The following is a 21308-nucleotide window of genomic DNA, read 5'->3' on the forward strand; positions in this document are numbered from 1 at the left end:
TGCCCCACTCCCAGCATCTTCACAGAGATAATAATTGAATCCATAGGAGCTGATCAGGTCACTGAGGATGTAGAAAGAGAAGCAAGCTCATGACAGAGACTTGGAGGACACTCATGCTTAGTGAACAGTAAATGAATGATGATCCAGTAAACATCACTGAAAAAGAACAGTTGGGCAGGTGGGATCAGAACCAAGAGACAATAGTACAGTAGAAAACAAGGGGAGAGAGAGTATCTTAACTGGAGGGGAAGGCCCATAGCGTAACATTTAGCTGCAGTGACTTCAGGGAGGATGAGGATTCAGAAAAGTCTTCTTTAATATAGAAATGGAGATCGCTGATAACCCTGTAGCACACCATTTTAGTTGAGTGGTGGGCTCAGAAGCCAGATTGCAAGGGCTTGAGAAATGAATGGAAAGTGAGAAAGAGGAACCATGTGTAGATGACTCTTTCTGGGAGTTTAACTGTACCAAGAATAAATTTAGGCTATCTGGTGAGCTCAAGCAAAGCATTTGACAATCAATCAATAAGCATTAAGCACTTACTATGTACCAGGGACTGTGCTAAACCGTGCTAAGTGCTGGAGATAGAAAGAAAGACAAAAGAATGTTGCTTGTGTTCAAGGAATTCACATTCTAATGGGGAAGTGTTTTATTCAGTGGATTATAGGAAGTCATACAGCTAAGAATCTTTTCCCCTTTTTTCAATTTTTCTTCCTTATAATATTATATGTGTGCTTATTGTACATCTATAAAGGGTGTGTTATTTATGCTTCTTTATCTTCCTTTTTTCTATGTTAATCAAAGATGGTTCCAGGAAAGAGATTGAAGGCAAATGTTACAGCATTTGGCTTGGAGATTAACCAAATAATACAGATTATTGAACAACCTTGCCCATTAAGGCAACTGTCAGGATTCTGGCAAGTGGCCAGCCTAGCCCCTGTTCCAGAGTTTGGATCATGGCCATTACTGTGAAGGAAGGAAGTTGGGACATATTTCTGTATTTCTAATAGACTGTCAGGAGGCACCATAGAATATAGAGAGAGCAGGATGTAAGTATCCTATAGAGAGAATGGGTATATCTTTCCTTAAATGGATATACACTTTGAACCAGTGATTATTAAATGAAATTGAGGGCTACTCCACTGCTACTCTGACCACACACAATCAATCCAGCCAGGTTTCAAGCAGAGAATAAAATGAGTATGGTCAATGCCATAGTTCCCCCATTGATAGCAGAGAAGGGATTTTTGGAGGATAACAATCTAGGGGGTAGGTGGACTTTTTTGTGATTGTTTCTATGTTTTGTTTTAGCATGTAATTTCCACATTTCTTTATTGCTGCTCAGTTTGACTTTGTTCCCCAGGTTTCATGGCATGATCTCCAGGGAGGCAGCAGACCAGCTCCTGAGTGTGGCTGAGGGGAGCTATCTCATTCGTGAGAGCCAGCGTCAGCTAGGAACCTATACTTTGGCATTAAGGTTGGTCATGGACCTATAATTATAAGTGTTTCATTTGTAACCATATTAATTGAGGGTTTTACATTTTAAAAGTATCCAGGGTATAATTGAATAGGCTCTTGTTTTTCTTATGCCCTAATTACCATTTTAATAGCTTCAGAAGCCTTTAAAAATTTCTTATGAATTTATTTCTTAACTTAGTGGTTCAGAATCAGAAATTTCTAAAATAAATTCATCTTGCACATGTTTTCTTCCTTTTTATCTTCCCATTTCTCCCATACCTAACACTGTGACCTTTCACATCTATTTTTGTTGAATAGGATGGATGTTTACTAAAAAAGGTCTTTGTGACATAATGAAAGTAATGCCCGTATAGAAATGCAAGTTGCCTTTTGACTTGAGCAGAGTTTTTTTGGGGACCTGTTACCTAACAATTACTAGCTATGTTTTGCCAGACTCTCTTAGCCTGAAGAGGTCAGGCACAGAATAATTATTCCTGTTGACCCTCATGATTCCAATCATAAGAAATAGTTGAAATGATCACTTGGTGTCTTGGTTACTTTTTGCTGGGAAAGAATTGAGAGTAACAATTTCCCATGAACCAAGGATCAGAAAAGTAACACAGGCCTTACTAGAATGCTTTTAAGATGTTTGCTTCCCTCTTCACTTCATGGGGTAGCTCCATTCCCCTGCTTGTTTGAGTCAATAAATCCCATAAGATATAATACTGATTCAAATGTTGGACTGAGTTCCAGTGTACATTGTTAATTTAATGCCGTGTGCTCTGCTCTGTTAGATGCAAATTTAGGGAATATGATTTAAATCCTGGAGTTCACATAAATTTTTATTTCATGCTTTAACATAATATAAATGGGCCATGGATGATATTATTATATAATTATATGTAATATTAATTCTATTAAGTATAATAGTTAATTATACCTCTAATTTTAATTCAATTTTGGTAGAAGTACACTACATGGGAATCCAACAAATCTTCTCACTGACTCATTGTGTGTTCTTGGACGAGTCACTTTGAATCTCTTGGCTTCGATCTCCTTTGGGTGTAAAATCTTCCCATGCGATCTCTTCTATTACATTGCAAGTTCCTTGGAGGCAGGGACTTTCATTTCTTGTCATTTGTGTCCCCAGCACTTAGCACAGTGTGGGCACATAGTAAATGTTTAAAAAATCCTTGTTGATTGATGAGAGAGAGAACCAGATCAAGGACCCTTCTACTTCTTTATGCTCCAGGAATAAAAATGCCAACACATTCATATATAAAGGGTCTGAGATTTATAATAATAAGCATAATAGCTTATTTGATGCTTTGTACAGATTGTTAGAGGACAAGCCTCACTTAGGGCAAAGAGGCTCATTCATCATTTGGGTCACAGTAATCATTTAGGGGGGTATACCAACTCCCTTAAATCATTCATTAAGGAATAGTGCAGGTTCTAAATGAATTTTATGAAACCTATTCATGTAGGTATCTACCTTGATCAAGAATGAGTGGTCAGAGGAAAGGAATTCCTCACCAGGCTATATCACATGTTGCCAAGAATCTTGGGATTGCTACCTCTTGTCACTTGCCCATCCTCACAACAGGTCTGAAAGTGAACAGTTCCTTTACTGCCTTCCCACTACACCTTCTTCACTCCTCTACTATTTTCTTTACCTCTCTCTCCCCCTTTGAATATCCACCCTGTGTTCCAATTCTCATAGGGACTTGTTCTCCACTAGCCCTCTAATCTTCACTAAGAAATTTCCTGATAATGATTCAAGGTGTGACCCTTATTTCAAAAAGAAGATCTTCAAGATTGAGAAGCCTTCAAAGCCAAAGGCATGGAAAAAAATAACAGGCACCCTGACTATTGGAGATTTTTATGAGTGGGAATCATCTCCTCTCATTACAGAAACGGCACCATGTATTCAATCATTTCACCTATTCTTTTTCTTTTTTTTTTTTTTTTGGTGGGGCAATTGGGGTTAAGTGACTTGCCCAGGGTCACACAGCTAGTAAGTGTTAAGTGTCTGAGTCTGGATTTGAACTCAGGTACTCCTGAATCCAGGGCCAGTGCTCTATCCACTGCACCATCTAGCTGCCCCCATTTCACCTATTCTTAAGAGCAGTTTTGTTCCTAAGATGTCACTGGCTGCCCAGGCAAATTTTCCTTAGGGCCAAGGATGTGTTTGGGAGAACAGTATAGCTATTGATGGACTGGGTTCCACCTTTTTAGATTCTCCATGGCCTTAACCTTGTGTTTCTATCTATTCACTTTGACCTAGTTATTCATGGTGTTAAGTTGGAAGAATGCCTATATGAATGGATATGTTTTTAATTTATAGGATTGAAGTAACACACAAAATCTCCTTTGATATGCAAAACCACCATAAAAATCAATTGAAGGAAAAAGACTAGAATGAGGTGAGGGTGGGAACAGGGAAAATGTCGTAACTGATTCCATTCTGAAATTCCATAAGGCATTTTCCTTGCCTTAAGGTTCTCATAAAAGTGAGATAGTCTGTTGAATGGCACAGAGTAAAAGTTTTGTTAGTATGTCACCTATTATTCTTATCTGACGCCTTCCAAACTTTTTAATAGATAAGCTCCTTCATGATTATTTTACTTCTGCTTTTGTTTTGCTTTTTTATTTGATACATATTCCATTTTTGGTAAGCAATCTGTCTAGTTTATAGCAACTGAGGATATAGAATGTCATCATTACAATGCATAACTAAGGACTGAAAATAGGTAGCAAGACATATATATGAAGATATACTATTCTTTAAGGAAACTATAAATATTCATCTATTGTGGCAGCAGGAAGTCTGTAGATAATCCTTTATCTCTGTGGTAGAATAAAACGTTTGCTGGACGTAGAATCAGGAGACACAAGTTCAAATGCTGACCCTGACAGTTATTAGCTGTTTGACTGTGAATTATGCCATTTTGACCTTTTCTAGGCCTCAGTTTTTTCATCTGGAAAATAGGTCACTGAATGGTTAATGTGCTTGATGTGGGATAGTTAAGACCTGAGTTCAAACCCTGTCTCAGACATTTACTAGCTATGTGACTCTGTGCAAGTGACTTAATCAATATCTACCCCAGTTTCCTCATCTATAAAATGAAAATCATAATACCACCTACCTCCCAGGGTTGTTGTGAAGATAAAATGAGATAACATGTGCAAAGTGCTTTGCAAAGCTTAAAGTGCTATGTAAATACTAGCTATTATCATTACATAAATGTTAACTATTGCCTCTTAGGTCCTGTTGAAGTCTAATTATAAATAAAACTAAGTTTCCTCACTTTTGATGAAGAGAAACTTGAAATCAGTTTCTTGCCATCATAATGTTTGTTTGTTTGTTTTTGTTTTGTTTGCTTGTTTTTTTGTGAGGCAATTGGGATTAAGTGACTTGTCCAGGGTCACACAGCTAATAAGTGTCAAGTGTCTGAGGCCGAATTTGAACTCAGGTCCTCCTGACTCCAGGGCTGGTGCTCTATCCACTGTGCCACCTAGCTGCCCCACCATCATAGTTTTTATGAGTTCATAAGGACAGGTTAATTGAGTAAGACAATGGCATGATGGTTATAAAATCTTCATGGTCCTATTTATTCTTTGTTGTAAGCCAGTTCCAACCGGTGGCATACACTTAGTAGTTGCTTAATAAACAGAATGGAGTTAATAAATATGCTAGATAAATGTTTGTTGAATTGAATTTGGCCATCCCTACTAAGACAGACAGACAGACAGGCTTAAGAAATATAGTTCTTGAACATGGTCTGAAAGCAAAGAGTATTTCCCTCCCAAACTCAGCAGCTCTAAATGTTCTGAGTACCCCCTCATCATGGTGTAGAGATCACCCTAGGTTCATGAAAGCTATAGCAGTGGAACATAAGATCTGGCAAGTCCTAGAGATTTGGAGTCTGGGCCTGGCATCTGCATTCCAAGAATCAGTCAAAGTAAGTGTGGTGAGAGGTTCATCACAAGAACATGGCTGCCAAGGGATGACTTTTTTTAGCCAGTGCAACTCACATAGACCATCGGGGAAGAGGAAGAGGGGTTGTCATGTCTATGGATTGAGGGAATATTAGAGTCAGGTGCCTCTAATCTAATTTTTAATATGCCAGCCACTTTTAAAAACTAAAAACACGGGGTAGCTACGTGGTGCAGTGGATAGAGCACTGGCTCTGGAGTCAGGAGGACCAGAGTTCAAATGTGACCTCAGACATTTACTAGCTGTGTGACCCTGGGCAGGTCACTTAACCCTGTTTGTCTCCATAAAACAAAACAAAACTAGAAATATGTGAGAAATTAAATAAGCATTGTGGATGATTTAAATCTGAAAGTAAACTTAGCCTTACTTAGTGATGAGGCACCTCTCTCAGGAGATGAACTAATTAGGCAAGAGAGAAAGGTTCTTGTCTAAAAGGATTTTTCTATTATGAAGCAAATGCTGGATTCCTAGATGACTATCACCCAAGCAAGTAGATGGAATAGTAGATAGAATACAAGACTTAGAGTCAGGAAGATTTGAGGTCTAATGTCTCAAATACCTACTTGCTGGGTAATCCTAGGCAAGTCACAATCTCAGTCAGCCTCAGTTTCCTTACCTGTAAAAAGAAAGGGGGGGGATAATAGTCATTCACAAGATTATTGTGAGTAATTGAATGAATGTGTAAAGTGCTTTGTAAATCATAGAGCTCTATATAAATGCTAGATATTATTACTATTATTCTGCAAGACCTAAATCCAGGAGCCAGTCTGCCTTTGTATCCACAATTCATTCAAAATAATTTTTTTTATTGTTCATTTTAGCTTATGTCTGAAACATAAATGTGGTCATTCTGGATAATCTATGCATATGTACTCATGAGAACTCACAGACTTTAAGCAACATGTTTAACCTTTTGGGGGTTGGAACTCCACTCCATTACAATGAGAACAAGCCAACAGAGGAATCTCAGCCATATGCGAAGGCCTTGACGTATTCCTACCCATCATAAGGGCAGAATCCATTCAGGATAGTTTCCCACTAAAGTCCTATTACAATGCCCCATTTTTGAAAGAGACACGACTTGGAGTTTTGAAGGCACCAGGTGTCAAGCTTTAGGAAGTTCCTTCAAACTGGAAAGGATTTGAGTACAAGTTCTAATGATGGAGTGATGGTGTGTCATCTGGGGACCAGCCTTACTTAAGTTAGGAGAGATTCATTATCAGACTGGCCTCAGAGTGATGAATCTGTAGATATAGCAACCTTTTAAGACCATCTGCTAAGTTTCAAAGGGGTTGTAATTTATGCCATTGAAGAAAGTACCCACATTGCCAAAATCACAATCCTTAAAGTACATGTTCGACATATAGCATGTCTGCCTTTGAAACTGTTCAAGGGTTTTGTTGTAGGAAATACCGGCCATGCCTCAGAAGATTTTGTTTCAACTAAGGGCACTAAGAGCTACAGAGACATTTTTACCATTCTGTCTCTGGTCTCTGACCATTTCTATACCCATCCTGTTTGTAAAAAATTAGACAATTGTTTTTGGGTGGGGGAGGACAAGATGGCAAGAAGTGGTAAAATGCTCTAATAAATAATTTCACATAGATTTCTTACTTAAGAGGGGCAGGGTCATTAATTTAAAGCTGGATGGGACCTTGGAGGTCATCAAATCCAATGCCCTCATTTTACAGATGAGGAAACTGAGTCTCAAAGTTGTTAAATGACTTATTCAAAGTCATGAAGCCAGTAAGTATAAGAAGAAGGATTTGAACCCTGGTCTTTCTGATTCCAAGTCCAGCACTTTCTCCATTATTCTATGGTGTGTGTGTGTGTGTGTGTGTGTGTGTGTGTGTGTGTGTGTGTTTCACTTCCTTCCTCAAATATTACTAAAGTACTTTGATTTGTCCTTTGCTCTTTCAACACTTTCCCTTGTATTATTTTTCTTTATCCATATTCTTTCCCAGAGTGGAATATCAATTCCTCGAGGGAAGACATTATTTAATTTTTGTCTTAGTATCCCTAGGACCACATCATACTCTTCACATAGTAGATGCTTAGTTAATGTTTGTTGAAATAATTTTTGAGGAAGAAAGCAGTGCAACATTGGTAATGATGACTAAAGATATTTTCAAATATACCTTTTAATATAAAAGGGATGGAAATTACCTTTGAAGAAAGATAAAAGATAAGATAGCTATGAGAGAAAAATGATTATTCTATTCATGTAACACTTTCTACAAGATATCATGGTCCTAAAGCAACAAGGGATAACTGAGGATGTTCCTTTTACTAAGCTAGATAATGTCTCTGGGTAAAATCATGACTTCATGAACTTGATAATGAAGCATGCCTCCTGTCTCTTGGCAGAGGTCGTGCACTGTGAACATTTATTTCCCTACATGGCTAATGTCTCGATTTGTTTTGTTGTACCCATTTATTACAAGAGAGGGCTTTTGGAGGGGTGGGGTAGTTAGAGATAATAGAGATAAAAAAGACAATAGCATGAACAAAACAAAAGAACCTTGGAAGGCAGCGCAAATGATGATTTTGTTACTATCTTGTTAAAACTTAATATATGCTTTTTTAAAACAAAGAAGAATCATAGTAACTGAAATGATGTACTTATAGATTTATGCTCACACATATGTGTATTTTATATATATGCACATGTATGTATTTTATGTATATGCAGTACAAATAAACATGTTTATATTGCCAATGACAGAATACAAGTACTTTTATATAATGTAAGTAATTCTAGAAAATAGCATGTATCAACCCATGTTGTAATTTTCCAATTTTTTAAAACAGATTTGGCCAAAACCTTGCTTCAGTTGCATATCTAGTTATAGGCTATGTAAATAAAGAGTCTGGACTAGATTCAAAGGAAAGATTCTCTTTTGTTTAAGGTCAAGGACCAGAGCTTTGTAAAACTTATTTTGTATCTGTTTTTCTCCCTTTCATTATAATTGATCCTAAGCTTAATTTTACAAACTTTTTCTCCCATCTTTTAAAAAAGATTTTGACATTCTCAAAGATTAAATGCAAAACTAAACTAAATTTCCAAAAGAACTTCATGGCTACAGATTATGGCTTTGCCTAGCCTACAAGCCCCAAAAGAACTTTTACCCATAGAACTCATCAATATTTGTCAGTCACTTCAACAACAACAAGCGATGACCAGGTTTCCACAGTCCAAATATAGAATTAAAGAAATTATCCACCATTTTGGCAAAATCTCACAATCTTTTTCTCCCAAATCACTTGTGTAATTTGTTTTTGCCAAATAATTCAGATGATTACATGGTCCTTTTCCTCCCCTTTGGTTGTAGGAACTTGAATATGTGAGTTATTTTTTATTTAAAACGATCATTGACCTGTGATCAACTTTAGGCATCATTTCTCTTCCTGCTAAAATACAGCTATTAATTGAAGGAGAAGAGGACTCAGATTTTGCCAGCTCCAGAGATGTTTCCGCTGAATCTGACTCATCTCAGTTTCTTGAAACTGGGGGAAGAACAAAGTGACATCTGTGCATGAGACTTGATAATACCCAAATCCTGTCTTCATATATTCCAGGCAGGTTTGGCACATTGCAGAGAATGTCTTACACCCACAGAGCCTGGAACTTATCCTGTTAATTTCATGGTGAACTAGACCATTATAGCTTGCATTACCACATAGATTAAAGATGAGTTAGATTTTTTTTTTTAGGGTAATGGAGACCAAATCACAAAAAGAGTTTAGACTATCTACTCTTTCTTTTAAATTAGTCTGCTAGATCTCTTCTACTTGCTAAATCCTAATCACTGATTTTAGGGAAAGGTCCCAAGTAGTCAACAATACCAATTCTGTCATTTAAAAGATAAGGAAACTGAAGTGAAAAGATGTAAAAATGATTCATCTAAGGTTATATAGATGGTAAGGGACAGAGGCAGGATTCAAACCTAGGATCTTTTTACTCCAAACCCAGCACTCTTTCCACTGTACCACAGTGGTAGAAATGCTCTTTATGTAAGCCTGAACAATTATCCTAAAAAAACCTTAAAACACCCAATAATAACAACCAAACAATTGCTTATTAAATCAGTGCTAACCCTACAGAGGGGAAAAACTTTGAGAGAAGATAAAACAATTGTTCTCTCCTTTCTCTTCTTGTTTCCCAACTTGTTTCATGTACTAAAAAATATACAACCCTTCTGAAGAGTATTCACCAAAGCCTACAAAAGGTAACTTTGCTTTCTTCCCAAACTCTAAGTAGATTTGTTCTAAATTAGAATAGGAAATGATTACAATATTCACTTCACTCCAACAAGCATTTATTCAGTATCTACCATATGCCAGACATCATGTTTCGCCCTGGTGATAAAAAGACAAAAATGAAATAAATAGTCCCTGCCTGCAAGAGGCTTACATGGTTTCTGCTGGTTTTGTTCAATGCTATGCAAGTCGAGTGGTTCATTGTTTTTTTAGTCTTTCGTCCCTCAGCACAGTTTTCATTTAATACTAATATAGTCTGTTCAAAATGCCATTCCTTCTGTTCACTAATGTGCACATATTGGGAGAAATTCAAAGCAGAAGGTAGAGACCAAAAAAAGCTATCCCAGTGACTCTTTTTAAAGAAGTGGATGGGACAAAATGTTTCATCATCATTGTGATTTATTTTAGAAAGCTTTATAGTGTAGGCCAAGACCACAGGCAAGTGGTCCCAGAGGTACTGACCACATTGGAATCAGTAGGTCTTGGATATGGAATAGTTTTTTGTTGTTCTTTCTTTCTTTCTTTCTTTCTTTCTTTCTTTCTTTCTTTCTTTCTTTCTTTCTTTCTTTCTTTCTTTCCTTCCTTCCTTCCTTCCTTCCTTCCTTCCTTCCTTCCTTCCTTCCTTCCTTCCTTCCTTCCTTCCTTCCTTCCTTCCTTCCTTCTTTCTTTCTTTCTTTCTTTCTTTCTTTCTTTCTTTTTTGCGGGGCAATTAGGGTTAAGTGACTTGCCCAGGGTCACACATCTAGTGTCTGAGTAAGTGTCAAGTGTCTGAGGTCAAATTTGAACTCAGGTCCTCCTGAATCCAGGGCTGGTGCTCTATCCACTGCGCCACCTAGATGCCCCCAGAATAGTTTTTGTAATGAAAACTTGGTACTGTCCTATTGGTGACTCACCAACTCTAAAATTCAATGTCCTTTTCAAGGAAGCTGGGATCTGAGTTGAGCTAATTTTAATATACCACATAAGATACATTAGTGACTCATAACATTAAGGAAATTTCCTTAGTGTCTGAACACATCAGCAGAATGTATTAATGACCATAGGCATGATGGTGAATGCAAATCTAATTGTTAAATATAGCCTCTTATTCTCCCAAAGCTGTCCTGCCATGAAATGTCTTATTGATGGATACACCAAGAGTTTTTACATGTAACTAGCAAAATGCACTCCAAAAGAAGTAACTATCTAGTAATAATATAATTCCTAACAACTATACAAAGACATGTAGTTTCAAAGATCTGTCCATTTCGTTAGTGTGGGTACTTTACTTCACTGCTTTATTTCTGAGTGGCCTTAAGACAGCTGATGTGGACCCAAAATTCATCACCTTGTGACACCTGATGATGAAATTCTCTGAACTACGATAGATTGTGTTTGTTTTCTAAGAACCAGGCTAAGACCGGTCTAGGACTCAAAGCCTTTCCAGCTTGGTAGGACCTATAGTGTTTGTCTCTCTGGCATCATCTTTGAGAAGCCAGAGTTTCTTTTGTGGACACGGTGAAGCTTCAAAAAAGGATTTCAGAGAACAATCTGTTTAATGTTTGACAAAGACCAGCACATTGGATTCACTCTGTGTTCAACATTTTCCACCCATCAGCATTTTATTTAGCTGACAGGTGTTATTTTCATTAAGGGGTGTTTGCATATTGCAACAGTGTTTGTTGAGCATGGCAGAGTACTGATCATTGTCGAATATAAGGCAATCATGGGAATTTATCATAATGATAGTAGCTAGCATTTCTAAATAGCCTACTATGTGCCAGTCACTGTGCTCATTTTGGCACACTTTACAATTATCTCATTTTTATTCCCACAACAACACTGGGCGGTAGGTGCTATTATTATCCCTGCTTTATAGTTAAGGATATTGAATCAAAAAGAGGTTAAATGACTTGCCCAAGGTCACACAGCTAGTAAGGGGCTGAGGCCAAATCTGAACTCAGATCTTCCTGACTTCAGGACCAGCATCCTATTCACTGCCAAATTTAGCTACAAGTATAAATAAAGCATCGTATATAATGAGGTAAAGCAACTAAAAACTGACATTTTGTAGTTAACAGAGAAAAATTATGGGTCTGGAATCAGGATGACCCGAGCTAAAATCCAGCCTTAAACACTTACTAGCTGTGTGCCCCTAGGTAAATCACTTAACCTTGTTTTCCTTTGTTTTCTCTTCTGTAAAGTGAGCGGGAGAGGGGAATGGCCAACCACTCCAGTATCTTTGCCAAGAAAACCTCCAAATGGGGTCATGAAAAGTCAGACATGACTGAAATGACTGAACAAAACCAAATTATTTTGAGGGATGCTGTTCTGTAGAGTGAATTTATGACTCAATTTATTACACACTTAGGTTCTGGAACTTTATTAACTGAAATTTTACTAAGATGTACCCTTAAGGATACCCTTACTTTTTGCAATCATCTAAGCTTTGCAGGCTCCATAAACAAGTCATACAGATCTCTTTATATTTTCTGGGATTCTGTATTAGGATACAGCACTATGCACACATTGAATTAAAACCTTAAGGTTGCTCTGGAGCAACCTTGATGTGTGGGTTCATAGCCTTAGAGTCATTTTTGAGTCTTCCCTCTCCCTTACACCTCATATTCCTAATCATCTTCTGAGCCTTGCTGATTCTATCTCTGTGACATTTTTCATATCCATTCTTTTCTCACTACCCATACAATCTCCACACTAGATCAATCTCTATCTTTCACCATCTTTTACCTCACCATTGAAAAGGCCTCCTATTTTGTCTCCCTATTTCTAATCTTTTCTCTCATTTTACATCAGAAAGCCCAGACTACCCCACCATTATTTCACTTCTAGTTTACAATTTTGTATTTTACATTAAAGGGTTCACTCTTGAAACATATCCCTTATGTGAGAGAGTAACAAACATAATCCTAAACCAAACTGTGTTTCAGAGCTGTGGCTGAGGGTCAAGGGGGGCTGTGCAGAGAGACTTTTTTCCTCCATTCTTTGCCCCTTTCCCACAGTATTTTACATTAAATAAATGCCTTCAGATCTAGCCAGTTCCCTAGGATTCCCCTAGATCTCCTAAGGTGTCAGGTAGAAGATAACCTGGTTAGAATCTCGATTCAAATAAATGAACCAAGTTAATTTATCATTTGAACACTTTATACACATCTCACCCTGTCATCCTCCTGCTTAAAAATCTGCAATGGATGATTCCACATGTATAGTTGATATCACTTTGCTTACTTTATCAATGGGTGGGTGAGGGACTGAAAGGAGGGAGAGAATTTGGAACTCAAAATGAATGCTAAAAAAAATAAAGACATGAATGAATGAATGGATAGTTAGATAAATAAATAAATGAACAGATAAGTAAATAAATGGATGGATAAATGAATGAATGAGTTAATGAATGAATAAATAAATAAATGGTAGTATTTTTTTTTAATCTGCAATGACTCCCTCTTTCCTATAAGATAAAATACAATTTACTTACTGTAGTTGCTGTTGCAACTCCACTTGGGGTTTTCTCAGCAAAGGTACTGTAAGAGTTTGCCATTTTCTTCTCCAGCTCATTTTACAGATGAGTAAACTAAGTGACTTGCTTAGGTCACACAGCTAATAAGTTTCTGAGGCCAAATTTGAATTCCAGGCCCAGCACTTTATCCACTATTTATTTAAATTTACTTAAATCTAGCTTCTACCTATCTTTCCAGTCTTATTTTCTATTACCCTCCCCCTTTATTCATTCTCTACTTTTGTTAAATGGATTTTGTTTTTGGTCTTTGTATCCCCGGCACTCAGTACAGTGACTTCCACATAGATGTTCATCACCATGACATTGCATCTCCAGTCTTTGTACAAGCAGCCTTCGTGTTTGGCATGCCCTGACTCCTAACCCTTCCTTCATTGAAGCCCTGGCTTCCTTTGAAACACAGCTCAGCTGCCACCTCCTACATGAGACTGTTTTTGATTCCCCCCTTCCTACACTAATGAACACTCTCTCCTTCGTGAAATTACCTTCTATTACTTACTATATGCTTTCTCTTTACTTACTTGGATACGTATTGTAACCTCCCTTCCCCTCCCTCTCCCAGAAGACTATAAGCTCCTTGACGACAGGGACTTGTTTTTTGAACTTTGTATCTTAGCACATAGTAGATTTGTAAATAAGCGTTTACTGAACTGAAGTTTTCAGAATCATTAACAATGTATTGAAGGCCATTTTAGGAAGGGGATAAAAGACATTGTAACTTACATAGGTCTTGTTAAAGATTGAAAACCCCCAGCAATTCCTAATTCTCGGGGCATTTGCTTGATGAATTTTAAAGTCAAGTCCTTCCAGAGTTCCTGGTTCAAGAAAAAGAATTATTGGGTAAGATTATAGTAGGAGAACCTTCACATCGCAGTAGTGGGTTTTGTCTTGTTTTAAGTAAAATGTGGTTGAGAGCTTTTTTTCTTTTCACATTTCAGAGGAAGAATCAAAAGGAAATGGGGCAAGATTGTGCTAGTGGTAGGCGGAGAAATGTAATGGTACTCTGTGTTCTTTTGAGCTGATAGCTGCTGCAGAAGGTTTCGTTGGTGTGGGTTACCATGGTTTCATTTCATTCCCTATAAGCTGTCTTTTTTTCTCTATCTGAAATAGATGAAAAATAAGGTTCTGCCGCATTCTTTTTTCCCCCAAAATGTTCTGTTTCCTGTAGTTGTGATCATGAGTCACCTGTTTTGTCTACTTATCTGCATATAAGAGTAAGTGATGCTCTAAAGGACAGTTCTTTTTAGAATTTAATATCCCAATTGTAGCAGATTGGGATTCAACCTTCAATTCAATAAGCAAATATTAAGCATTTGTCATATGCCAGGTGTTGAGGATGCAGACAAACGAAGAAGCAATCTCTCTGTCCTTAAGAAGCATATAGTCTTTTTGCTTGGGTGAGGGACAGGAGGAAGAATATTCATAGAGAAGTCAATACAAAATAACTGAGAGAGAGGGGGAGGAAGAAGGAAGATCACTGACATTTTTGGAATCAGGAAAGGCTTCACGTACAAGGGGGTGCTTGAACTGAGCCTTGAAGGGAACAAAGAATGACAGGAGGATAAAGAAGATTCCAGGCTCGGGGGCAGCCTAAGCCAAAACAGGTGGATCATCCTGTATGGGGACACCATAGAGGTCATCTTTGCTGGAACATAGAGTACATGAAGAATAATTAAAATTTATTCAGTAAGACAACTTTGAGCCAGATTATGAAGGGATTTTAAAAGTCAAAAAGAGAAATTTATGTTGTAGCTTATAATGCACACCCACCTATGAATATATTTCTCTCCTCTCTTCTCTCCTCTCTTTCCTCTCCTCCTTTTCCTCCTCCTCCTTCCCATCCTCCTTTTGTTCTTCTTGTTCGTGTTCTTATTCTTGTTGTTGTTGTTGTTCTTCTTCTTCTTCTTCTGGTTCTTCGTGTTCTTGGTGTTCTTGTTCTTCTTGTTCTCCTTCTGGTTCTTGTTCGTCTTCTTGTTCTTGTTCTTGTTCTGGTTCTGGTTCTGGTTCTGGTTCTTTTACTTCTCCTCTTCCTTCTCTTCCTCCTCCTCCTCCTTCTTCTTCTCCTTCTCTCTCTCTCTCTCACCTTCTCTCTCACTCACTGATGGCCTGTCTGAATGGTGCATTTTCCTTGATGGGCCTAACCTTAGCCTCGCAAAAAAACCCAGGTTTGGACCTGAGGACTTTGGAAGGAGCCTGACCTCACAGATAGAGTAATTAAAACTTTTCTCCCTCTCTGACTCATTTTGTTCCCTGCAGAATTCTGGAGAAAAAAATCAATTACATAAAATGCAGGTATAGCTCATGTCTAGAATATTCCCTAAAATAAATTAACAGAATCTTTTCTAGAAAAAGTATCCAAATATGAAATAGTGGATAGGACAACCTTTTATTTCCTCCACTACAAAAAATATCTTAACACATAAAAGACTCATGGATATTTATTAACAAATACTTAAAACTAGAAAGAGTAACCTATCACTCCTATTCTGTTCTCCTGAAAGGTCAAGACAACTTTGCAGTACTGCTGAACAGATATTTGACTCATTTCAGGAATACGCCTCTTTAGAAACTTACAAGGTCCAGATCTACTGGTCAGCCAGGGCAAGCCTTGGGCTTTCTCATGCCATTCAGTTGCATCATTTTCCTAAAAGTGATTATCTTCTTTCCAAAGTGATATCATTGCAGAAAGCACTTGCTGCCTGGCAATAAACACCAACTTAAGAACCAAGGATCTCTTAAATTCATAAGGTACCTAGTAACCAACATTGAAAGTATCCATCTCTCAGGATCATTGTTTAGTCAGTGCTCAGGGAAAGAAACATTAAATATCAGAGACAACCAGGGACTTGAAGTCTATTCTCAAGCTCACCTGGACAAGCAGATTGACTGTCATGTACTCAATATACTTGAGCTGTGGGCCACTGTGGATGCAGAGGAAGGGAGAAACGTTCCTTCTCCACTCTTGCTGAAGCCCAAGGGAAAGTTGGAAAAGTCCAAAGTGACACCCTCAAAAAAGAAGACTTTTTCTTCTTGGTTTCTTATTGTAGTTTAATCAGGAAGCAGATTTTTTCTTGGCTTAGTCATCAGTTATCATAGATGCAATCCCTCAGGATAGGAGACCAAGGGGCCAGTAAGAAATCATTTGTCAGTCATGTCCTGTAGCAGGAATTAGAGCATGTGTCCTGCTTGAAAGGACCAGAAAATATACCTAACTCTACGGGAAGAACTCTAGTCCATTACCTGCTACAAATCCATGTCTATGTCTGTCTGTCTCTCAATCTTTCTCTCTTTGTCTCTCTGTCTTTGTGAGTTCAAATCCAGCTTCAGACACTCACTAGCTGTATGATCTTGGGCAAGTCATTTAACCCTGTTTGCCTCAGTTTCCTCATGAGCTGGAGAAGGAAATGGCAAACCTCTTTACTATCATTGCCAGGAAAACCTCAAATGGGATCATGAAGAATCATACACATGTAATCATCTAAAAGAAGCTCTGATCTAAACAACAACAAAAAATTGATAAATAGATATAGAGACAAATAAATGTATATGTGTGTATACATATGCCTACATATATGTGTATATGTGTCACCCTTTCACAATTCTATCCAAACCCTTTAGCTTTGTATTTAAAGGGTGGAAAAGAGAAGGCCCAGGAGAAAAAAGTGGCTAGCTAGCTAGTTCAGTATACAGTGCCTGAAATCACTTGATGCTGAAATCAGTAGTTGCAGTTTCTCTGGTGTTCTATCTAAAAGCCCAGGTCCCTTCTTGAAGAAAATCAATAGACATCTTTCTATAATTGATTTTTACTAGATGGCTGTGGTAGACTGAATGGAAGGTGTACTTCAGCAACTTCCACATAGACACACAAATTCTTGGGTGGTAATGGCCAGGAAATGGGAATATTTTTAGATACTCTTTCATTAAAAAATCCTTTGGATCTTGTTTGGTTACTGTTGCCCACAGGAAATCACCCGATAAGAGCATCTGATAAATTGATGGAGCTATAACTAAAACTAGAAGCTTTTCTTTTCAGCAATCAATTCAGTTGTATCTTTGCTGAGAATACCTAGGTAGAGCTGCAAAATAGAAGAATCTCAAAAGCCTTGGGGGCAGTATAAAGAAAAAAGTAAAAGCATGTTGCTCTAGGAAAGAAATAGAACACTGGTACAAAGAAGGCCAATTAAAAAAAAAAAGAGTGGGGGGCAGCTAGGTGGCGCAGTGGATAGAGCACCGGCCCTGGAATCAGGAGTACCTGAGTTCAAATCCGGCCTCAGACACTTAACACTTACTAGCTGTGTGACCCTGGGCAAGTCACTTAACCCCAATTGCCTCACTAAAAAAAAAAAAAAAGTGGCAAAACCCAAATGGTTGGCCTCTACATACTCGAGCTGTGGGCTACCATAGAGGGTGTTCAGGATTTAGCATGTGTGCTGGAAACTTTAGAGGTGTTGTTGCTCTTGGAAATCACGGTGGCTCTGTGCCACAGCAGCGGGGTGGAGGTGGGAGTGGTAGAAGTGATGGAATCGGTTAGCCATATGTTCATGGCCCTCTATTTCCTAGCAGAGATATCCAAACAGAGGCAACTACATCAGAAGTGAATGCCCAACATGGACAACTATATCTAGAATTTCAGAGATCAAGGAAACAATAGTGGCTACCAAAAAGAGAAATCTATTTAAGGGCTAACTCATTGCAACAGGGTCAATTCTGATATCAGAAGCTATGGAATTAACATTATTACCATGGATATTATTGAATACTCAATTAAAAAGAAATTGTTACATATTTCTCAGAAAACAAAACAAAACAAAACAATAAACATGTATGTCCATGGCTTTTATGGTACAGTAGGGGTAAACTATGCCTATGAAAACAGAATTGTGCTTTCTCCAGCATAGAAAATACTGATGAATACTACCCAACTTACAAATGACTTAACCAGCTCTCATTGCACATTTTTTCCCCTTTTTGTTCTTCCTACTTTTTGGAATTTGTCTCTTCTTATCAATGCCCCACCTCCAAGCCCTTCAAAAAGCAAACACTGTATTAGGATCATGTGGTGGAAAAAGCACTGGCTTTGGAATACCTACTACTGGCTTCCTACTTTTGGGACCTTGGGCAAGGAACTCAACTGTTCTGGGCTTCAGTTTTCTCATTTGCAAAATGATGCAGTTGGACTAAGTGACTTCTGTTATCCAAAGTGATAGGGACTGGGTCTGGGATTTCCCATGTGAGGAAATACCCTTTCCCAATGGAAGTCTGAAACTTAAAGTCTTAGAGTTACCTAGAGCAATCAGAGGTTAAGTCACTTGTCCAAGTTAATGCAGCCAGTGTGTATCAGAGACAGAATGTAAACCCTGTTCTTTCTGGTTCTAAGGTCAGCTCTATATTCGCTAGCTATCCTGCCTCTATCATCCATCCAGTCCCACTCTGTATCTATGATCCTGTGATTCTCTGAATCTGTTTCAGGTGAGTCATTTTTAGTCTTATTCATTACTGTTACCCTGAGTTCAATCTCCTAAACAAAAATAAGAACTATTCTGTCTGAGATTGTGGTTCTGTTTTAGGATTATTAAATTAATTTTTTATGTTCTTGTACATTTTTTTAAAGTACATGTGTTTATGCAGTGCTTCTGGTTATGAATGTGAAAATTCTATATAGAAACTGATGACCTCATTGAGTCAGGCCCAGTTCCTTATATCATTACTTTTTTCTCCCATCACTGTAATTGAATTAAGAAATATCTTCAGAATGTATTTTTTCCCTCTGGTGATAGCAAATAATTAGCAGTTCTCTCATTAACATGAACAAATAGGTGTTTATGCTACAAGCCAGACTTTCCTAATAAAGGGCTAGACACTTTTTTTCTTTTGGAACATTTTACTGTAAAACAATTTGAAAGATAAAGCAGCTACTGCAGAAGGTGATTATTCTGTTAATTCCATGATAATCAGATTTTTTTCCCTTTTTGAACACTTTTGGGCTTTAACAAATGCCCATGTTTCTTATCATCATGTTAGGAGAGAGACAGAGGCAGAGAGAGAGGCAGTGAGAGAGAGACAGAGATAGAGACAGAGAGGCAGTGAGAGAGAAAGAGACAGAGACAGAGAAAGAGAGAGAGGGAGAGAGAGAGAAGTAGTTAGAGAGGATATATTATATATCCTCTTGGTTTGTTTTTTAATAGAACTATATTCTAGCCCTGTCTCCCCCATATATACACATATATATAAATGTTCAGAGAAAATTTTTGAATATTATCATTTTGTGATGACTACTGATTGGTAATAATGGAATCATAGAGCCACAATATGGATAACAAAAAAGTTCAAAATGGTGGATGTATATTTTACATTTGAGTATTATTAGGAAACAGAAAGTGTTACTTATGTAAAAAATACTACAGGCATGAATTTGAAATAAGATCATCAGCATATGGATCCATTTTAGAATTAAATGTTAAGATTGAAGCAGAGGTTATCTGGATATTCATTTACATGAAAATGGGTAGAATTAATGTACAAGCGTAGGTTACTCTATAGTGTGTTATTCTCAAAAATTGTATGGCACTGATGGTAAACATTTGTTTCTTTTGCATTTGGAAGAACATTGAGTTGAATTTTCTAAATTATATGTAGTAATATGTGACCATCTCAGTTCTCATGACAAATCATATTATTGAAATACCCAAATACTCCTAACATTTATAAACATTCTGAATAGTCCTCCTACTTCCTTTCACTGTCATTTTTAACTCTACTCAACATATATAAAATGTCTGCTGTTTTCAGAGCACTGGGCTAAGCACTGGGGGAGGTAGAAAATTTAGAGAAGCTACCATTCTTTCCTTCCTAATAATAATAGTAACATTTTTTCTCAGTTCATGAAGTACTTCTTATATATTATGCAATCTAATATAGCCTATAGTCATGTTGGATATGACATACAACCAAATGAGTATAGCCATGATGGCTAACATCTTTACCTCCTACCCCCAGGGCAAAAAAAATAGCAAGGGAATGTGAGGAAGCTTGAGATATCGACAGTCTACAGCTATATTCCCAACACAAGTATCTTAATGCACTAGCTTGGAAATAGTGATGTGGTAAAGCCTTTACTTTCACAGACTCTAAAAATTGAAAGGGATTTCAGAGACCATCTAATCCAAGTTGTTCTTGACCAAAATCCCCCTTACAATGTTGCTACAAGAGAAGAAAAGGGGATAAACGTTTCTATGATGCCTACTATGTTCCAGGCACATAGTAGTTGTGCTAAGCACTTTAAATATTATCTCAATTGATCTTCACAATAACTTTGCAAGGTAGGTGCTATAATTATCACCATTTTACATTTCAGGAAAAACTGAGGCAAATAGAGATTAAGTGACTTGTCAGGTCACATGGCTAAATAAGTGTCCGAAGTTGGATTTGAATTCATGTCTTTTTGACTGCAAACATTCTATCCACTAAGCCACTTAGGTGCCTCTAAGTAGTCGTCCAGCTTGTCCTTGAAGATCTCAAGTGACAAGGGACCCATCATCTTCTGAGGCACACTATTCTACTTTCAGATGGCTTTTAGTTTTAGGAAGTTTTTTTCCCTCATATAGTTAGCCTAAGTCTTCCTCTCTGAAACTTTTTCCCCCACTCTCCCTATTCATTGCTGCTAGTTATGGCCTATAGAGCCAAAGAGAATAGATCTACTCCTTCTTTCACATTACATCTCTTCATATACCCGAAGACAAGTATCATATCCCCACAGCCATTCTACTGATCAAGCTAAATATCCCCATTTCCTTCAACCAATGTTCACATGGCATATTCTTCCTGCCTCTCACTGTCCTGGTCACTTTGAACTCACTCCACCTCACATACATCTTTACTGAAATGTGGTGCCCAAAACTAAATACGCTATAATCTAGAGAACAGTACTGGTATACTACTTGTCCCAAACACCATTCTTCTCTTGCTGAAACCATGAGTAAGGAGCCTTAGCTTTTCAGACTATGTTCATAATATTGACTTGCATTGAATCTCTGTCCCACTAACACCTCCAGCTGGGTTGGTCTTTTGGTTTGGTTT

General features: G+C 37.7%; 1 protein-coding gene across 1 annotated transcript in view; it reads left to right on the plus strand.

The window, feature by feature from the left end:
* The window catches only part of CHN1 (chimerin 1), a 297373-nt gene that overhangs the window by 104116 nt on the left and 171949 nt on the right, over positions 1-21308 (plus strand). The window contains exon 5 of the mRNA XM_043994209.1: positions 1364-1477. Within this exon, the coding sequence (XP_043850144.1) occupies positions 1364-1477 (114 nt within the window). The remainder of the gene's footprint in view (positions 1-1363; positions 1478-21308) is intronic.

The sequence above is a fragment of the Dromiciops gliroides genome, chromosome 3 (assembly GCF_019393635.1).
Source record: "Dromiciops gliroides isolate mDroGli1 chromosome 3, mDroGli1.pri, whole genome shotgun sequence".
In the NCBI taxonomy this organism is placed as follows: domain Eukaryota; kingdom Metazoa; phylum Chordata; class Mammalia; order Microbiotheria; family Microbiotheriidae; genus Dromiciops; species Dromiciops gliroides.